Source organism: Cariama cristata, unplaced genomic scaffold (assembly GCF_000690535.1).
Source record: "Cariama cristata isolate BGI_N322 unplaced genomic scaffold, ASM69053v1 scaffold40496, whole genome shotgun sequence".
Classification (NCBI taxonomy): domain Eukaryota; kingdom Metazoa; phylum Chordata; class Aves; order Cariamiformes; family Cariamidae; genus Cariama; species Cariama cristata.
The window spans coordinates 17,819-24,571 of NW_009621135.1; the positions used below are offsets into that span (position 1 = coordinate 17,819).

At 51.4% G+C, this 6,753-nt stretch overlaps 1 protein-coding gene across 1 annotated transcript in view; it reads right to left on the reverse strand.

The window, feature by feature from the left end:
* The window catches only part of SGSM1 (small G protein signaling modulator 1), a gene marked incomplete at its 5' end in the record, with an annotated part of 17,704 nt that extends 11,460 nt beyond the window's left edge, over positions 1-6,244 (reverse strand). The window contains 6 exons of the mRNA XM_009701848.1: positions 1,436-1,565; positions 2,104-2,267; positions 2,703-2,770; positions 4,758-4,882; positions 5,472-5,603; positions 6,099-6,244. Coding sequence (XP_009700150.1) covers positions 1,436-1,565; positions 2,104-2,267; positions 2,703-2,770; positions 4,758-4,882; positions 5,472-5,603; positions 6,099-6,244 — 765 coding nt within the window. The remainder of the gene's footprint in view (positions 1-1,435; positions 1,566-2,103; positions 2,268-2,702; positions 2,771-4,757; positions 4,883-5,471; positions 5,604-6,098) is intronic.
* Between the last annotated feature and the right edge of the window lie 509 nt (positions 6,245-6,753).

The following is a 6,753-nucleotide window of genomic DNA, read 5'->3' on the forward strand; positions in this document are numbered from 1 at the left end:
ATACGGAGCAAGTGCTGATGGGTCAGTGACAGTCAGCAATGACAGGGGACACCTCTGCAGGAACTGTCAAGTGACAACACAGGCAAGCATTAGTACCAGACTCAAACGACAGCCGCATTACACTCATGCTGAGTGGCCCCCAGAGAGGCAAGAGGAGCTCCAGACATGATGGGGAGACTTGGAAACCATTTAGGGATCACCACCATCTTGCTTGCAGCTGGAGTCCTTGCAGTCTTCCCTCTCATAGCAGTGGCGGAGATCACAGACGCAAGGAATGGATGAAAATTACCATTAATGGTAACTAGAGACACAGAAAGGGGAGAAAGGAAGAATTTGTAGAGAAGAAAGAACTGATGCAGTTCTACCCCCTCTGGGAAGGTCCGCAGGAACCACACAGACTTTGATGATGCCAGCTGAGGAGACTGCAGCAATTCATTTCACAGAAAATTTGGCCCCCAGCATGGAATTTTAAGGGATAGATTAAAAGGAAGCTACAGAAAGGAGCATCTCTATCCACTATTTTAGCCTCAATCAGATTTTTATCTGACTCACTGAACTGTGTTAGTCAGCTAAAGGCAGGGAGAACTAAGTATACTCTTAACTGATGTTATGGAGGAGTCACAGGAGATGTGGTTGCCCCCTTCTAGCCTCAAAAACATAGGAACAAGTTTTTGATCAAATTTCATAGCTTTTTTTCAAAAAAAAAAACCCCTACTCTACACATCTTCCATTATACTCTTGGTCTCCTCCCTATAAAGTCATCTACAGTGTTCCCCTACAATGTCAAAAAATTGTTTTTGGTATCCCACAGAAAAGCAAGGACAAATGTACAGTCACTTCAGCCAAGCACGTTGTTCAGATCATTCACAACCAGACATTAAAGGAGATTTCTGGTTTGGTGAATCCAGCAGCATCCTCTCCTCTCCCTGTGAGCCAGGGAATGAAGACATATGGGTCAAGCCTGGCAGTACACAGAGCAGGGTGCTGTAACCTCTCCTTTGCGCTGCAGAAGCAATGCTGAAGGAACATAGCTGGATTTAATGCAGCACTTGCCAAGTTGGCCTGGCAATAGCAAGAGCAGAATCAGCCCTGGAAGCTTGTGATGGTGAAAAGCAACCCCCAAGGCACATGGCCAATGTGAATCTTACTACTGAAATTACGTGCAAGAATTTTTTTTCTGACCATTAAGGCAGCCATGGCCTGTTATGCAGATGCAGAAACGAAGGACTCAGTAGCAAGCAAAAGGTTAAAACAAAAAAACAAAACCCCAACCCATACATGATGTTGAATAAAAGGCAGTACTGTCAGAAGCAAAGCTCATTTCTCTGGAATCACTTCCTGGCACGATTTGCCACGTGCCTGTCCGTGCTGCGTCCCCGGCTGCTCACACACCCCATGATAACCCACCTGAAACACTCTCTGCCAACGCACTCACCAAATTCAGACTGTGTCCCTGGGTAGATTATTCTGAAAACGTAATCTGTGGCTTCGTCATCTTCCTTGTCGGATGCAGACTCAGAGGAGCCCTGGGGACTTCGCTTCCTCAGCTTGGGAAACACCTTCCCCTAGGTGAACAAAACCTGCTCTTCACAAGCCACCCCATGCTCGACCATGCGGGCGAGTGTGGCTGCTGCCTCGCTTGCCAAACTCCTGCCCAACAAAAGCATGTGCTTTGTTATCCCAGATGATGTTTGCGCATTCCCTGTGCTCAAGTAGCCTTTGGATTAAGCTCTCAATTACACGGTGAATATATAACCCTGCTGGTGCACGGGGGGGGTGTGTGTAACCCACGCAGCATGGCCAGGTCCATGAGAATCAAACCTACCATGCCTCATGGCCGGCACTCCCATACCACCTCCCTTCTGATTTGCCCAGAAGGGCCTGTTTAGCCGGTCAAGGCCATGAGCTAAACCAAATCGCCATATTTCAAGCCCACCTTCCTCCTTAGTTTCAAGGAGGAGGATTGTTTAAAAGACAGCAGCCACTAACGTCAGGCAGAGGGTCCTCCCCATCAGCTCTGCTCTGAGACACTCCACGAGGGAACACCAGCCAGAACCTGCAGTGCCATGGGCTGAAGAACAAGCCCAGTTTCGGGGTGCCTACCTTTCCCCGCTGCGACCAGAGGGGTGGATCCAGCTGCCCATGGGGCAGGAGGCCATTCTCCAGGCAGGACAGGAACTGCAGTAAGTGCCCTCCTCTGGGGAAACGCAGCGGAGGCCTCTGAATCCCATCCTGGCTCACCAAGACAACCGTTCCACCGCTGTCTACTATTAGCAACAGTGACAGCAGAGAGAAGACACACACATGAATGAGGGAAACATTACCAGTCAAAAATGCAGAGGATAGGCAAGAAAGCTCAGGGACTTGTCTTTCTGATATGGAGAAGAAAGAATTTCTTCCTTGTTTGGATTCTTCTGTAAGTCCATTACAAGTCTGGGGCCCTGGAGAAGGCTTTCCTGGGAGATCACACTGTTGAAAACCAGAGCGTTGCTCTGCAGGGAGCGCTCCCCAGCCACGCACCACAGCCAGGAGCTGGTTTAAAGGTTTTCCTAGAAGCACTTACACAGCAGTGACCACCCAGAGCTCTGTTCATCTGCCCTGGAGCTGAATCAAAACATCCCCGCGGGGGCACTCCCCAAAGATCTAACGATGCAAACGTCAGGGCGATGGCACCCTCCAGCAGCCCCTCACTCTGGCCTTACCTTGCTGGTGACAGTGTAAATAGACGATCTCCTCCAGGCGAATAGTCATGGCGTAGTCCCAGTACACGCTGGAACAAAGAGAGGAAGTTGTGAGCTTCAAGGATGCAACAAGGCTCTGCTGCTGTTCTCATCAGCTCCAGATCCTGCCTCCAGCCACCCTGGTGCCAGGAGAAGCGACAGAAAGGATGAGGTCCCAGCAGCAGTGCGACTGCCACAAAGCCAGCCTGAGTAAGTGACAACATCCCTCCAGAACCAGTAACTGTCCCTGTCATCATAGCTCAGGCAGGGCAAGTCCAGTCTCACCTGCCCTGGACTGGTTCTCTACCCTCACATTGCTCCCAGACATGGACAACATGCCCATGGATCCTGGCAATTGCAGGGAGGGATCTGGAGCCCCGCAGAGCTGAGGACTCTCCTCTGGGCACCCTGGAAAGGACTCCTTGCCCTGCTGCCGGGCTGGGAGAATCCCATCAACCTGGCAGGAGCAGCCCTGGGGCCCCAAGAGAAAGTGCAGTGCAGTTTGAGCCTGGGCTCGTGTCCCCAAGGGAGGGGGAAATAAACCTTCACAATTTGTGTTGTGGGTTTTTTTTCCCCAAGCTGAAAATAGATTTGGTCTCAGTTGCTTCTGTTCAAGAACTGCGCTCCATCAGCACAGGGACCTTGAGGTGACTGTGCAAATCTAGGAAATGCTGGGGAGCTGCTGGTCACCAGGCAGGGCAGAGGACCAGAGGGATGCCAGGAGGAAGGCAGGGAAGGGGATGTCTCCAGGAGACATGTGGCTTCATGCAGGGTTTCATTTCTGTGGAGAGTCTAGCAAAAGCACTGCTCTCTGAAGGTGTCAGCATTTAATAACATCCTATTTCTTTGCAACAAAGCAAATTTCCACATTCTGAGCAGCATTATCTGCCGCTTCACAACCACAGCGCTTAAAATAAAGGTGTTATAAAATGGCTCACGATGACAGTTAAGGAGAGGAAGGGGCTTGTAAGAGTCACTCCTTGTAGATTCATACTTACTTTGTCATTTGACTCCTCTCTTCCTTGGTCACGTCTTGACACTGGGAAGTTTTAGAGCTTAGGCTGATGCCCAAGTCAAGAACTCAGAAAAGTAGCGTAGAGATGAAAATTGATTTTAGGGGGAGGGTACCAGGCATAACGGAATGGCCAGGGGCCAAGAAGAAAGGGGAGACGAAAAGAACATAGGTAAACAAACCCCAAAAAACTACAATTGAGAATAAATAAAACTGAGAACAAGTTTGGCTGAGGAAGGTCTTTACCCTAGGTCAAAGAATCAGCGTCCTAAACACTGCAGCTTTCCTGGAGCGTTCGCTGGTGGAAAGGGATTTTGTTTGCTTTGTTTCACTTCTCAGGCAAAGCGGGACCTGGCATGATTCTGTAGTTTGTTAAAAGGATTGCAGCTATCAAGAGAAATGCCAGCGATCCATACGTGAATCCCAGGCAAAAGGGCATGGTAGTATACCCTGCCAAGAAAACTACGCAGACTTCAGGCCCCTGGAGGAACAAGCTCCAGGGACTCCGTTAAATCCAAGGGACTCTGAATACCGGCATGTAGGATCAGCTGCAGACTGCAGCGAGACAGCACTACGAAATGGTACTCGCTCGGTTAGCGAGGTACAATTGTCTGGGAACTGCTCCTGTTCCCTCTCTCTGCACATACTCTTCCCCTGTCCATGAGCTCATCTCTTCCCCAGATTAAAATAACCCCGATAAACCCAGAAGCACTGTGTAGTGGGTAGAGGGCATTCTCCTGAGGAAATCCCCGAGGGCAATAAATGAAACCACTTCACGTCTTTCAGAACAAGCACCCTCGAGGCAATACTACAGCACCTCACACCATCTCCCACAGTCCACCTCTCCCACCATCTCCGGCCTCCTTCCCCATCCTTCCTCCTGTTACAGACTCGGGGATGATTGTTCTGCTCTGCAGTCAGTGGGAAAACTCACTGATGGCCTTGAACACCAGATCCAAAGTCTGAACTCGGGGAACATTTGACTCCCCTCTGCCCCGTGCCAGGGCACACTCAGAGCCAGTCACCTCTTCTCATAGTCCAGATCCCCCACAGAGCCGTTCATCAGCTGGTTGGGAGTCCACTTCAGTGCCATGATGTCGGCAGTCTGGTGAAGGGATAAATATCCCGGGATTGCCTCCATGTCATCTCGCTTGAGAAGAGAAACACAGGGAGAGGGTGAGCTGGTGAGAGTAGGTTGGAAGATGCCAGAAGGATGACGCACCACCTCATGCTACCCAAGGCTGAACCATGCCCTGGAGCACAGCCCTGGACCGTAACACAGCCCTGCCTGCTGCCCCTGAGCCCAGCCGCTCACCAACAGTGACAAACCCACCGTGGCCCTCCAAAACCTCCCAGCAGAGACAACAGGACACCTCACCAGCTTGGGAAAGGGCAGCTGACTGGCTGAGGTAAACTTAACAGCTCCACCTAAGCAGTTTGCACTTCATTTATTTGACCACAGTAAGCATGAAGGGACAGGAAGAGGCGTTTTGTGGCCTCAAAGAGGCCTGTCAAGAGCGGGCAGGGAAAGGAGCCTGTTTGCACTCCGACAGAGGCAGAGCTCTTCCATTCCACTGGGAGGATCCATATCAACAGGACCTCAACAAACACAGCCCGCTCACTGCCTTCCCAGATTAAAAATGAGTTTGTGCTTTTCTCCAAAGAGCAACCTGGGATACAGTCACCTGATGGGGAGCAGAGCAGGATTGGAAAGCCCAGATGCCCCAGCAGGTACTTACCGGCTGCACCAGGACGTTGTTCTTGCCGTAGAGGAGCGTGGCTCGGGAATTCTGGTGCAGCGACTCCACGTAGTCCCTGGCAGACAGCGACGGCCGGTCATCCATACTGCCACTCGAATGCCTTTTCTGAATCTGGAAGAGATCCACCTACAAACGTGAGGTAAGCACAGATCGCTCTTGCTTTCAAAAAGCTTCTCCTGAAGCTCATTCCCTCCTCAATTACATACTTAAGAAAGGCACTACTAGAAATCTTTCCCTCTGTGTCCTCTAAGAGGATTCCTGGCTCTGGCCAAGCTCGATTCTGTACTTAGAGAAGCCCCAGGAGTGTGCTTTGTTTGCAATAAACAGAGCAGACTTCAGCTGCCTTTGCTTTTCGTTCGCCTATGATGTTCTCAAAAGGCAGAGACCCCATGATGTAGTGCCGTGTTGGTGCAGCCCGCTCGCAGTCTCCACGGCCCACGTTCCCAGCATTTCTGGCTTGAAGACTTCAAGTTAACTATGCTTTTGTACCTTCTCTCATCAGAGGGCTTCACAGCCCTTTTCAAACAAAGGGAGCCTCCAGCCCTGGTGAGCGCTGGCCACGCACCCACGAGGAATGCTGCGAGGGGCTCTCCCTCCCACACTCACGCAGAGCGCAGGGCGCTTGGTGGGCGAGTCCTGGCGACAGTGCGAGCTGTGGATCCGGTGCCTCTGAACCAGCTCGTCAGCTGAGGGGTCTGTCCAGAAGTGGTCAGCGGTCTTCATCTTCGTGTACTCCAACGCACAGGGCCCCACTGCGCAGAGAAGAAAAATCACAAATGTAAGGAAGTTGGTGGTGGTGCTCGGATGACTGCGGTCACCTCTCAGATCCACAGAGCCCAGCATCTCAGAGCAGGGGTGGCAGGCAGCGAGCATCAGGCTCAGCATACATTGTGTACAACAGCAGTAAAGAATGCAGAGGGGTCGGCCAGCCCTGGCAGCGAGCAGACAACCCACTGCCTCTGGGCATGCGTTGCAGCACCGTGCTGCTTCCCAGACCCCAGCCTCAGCCCTGGTTTATGCCCGTCAGTATTACTGAAGCCTGTGCAAGAAAAGGCAACCCCCAAGCTCAGCCTTGCAACTCTCCATCTCTATGCACTGCTCAGCAGCTGGGCATCATGCGGTCTTTAGAAGCGCTCCACAGGGCTACCTGTTCAGGGCTATTAAGTTTTCTCAAGTTCTTCCTAGAAAACAACTGCATTTCATTGATCTGGACAGGCTGGATTGACGGACCCAGACGAACTGTATGAGGTTCAACAAGACC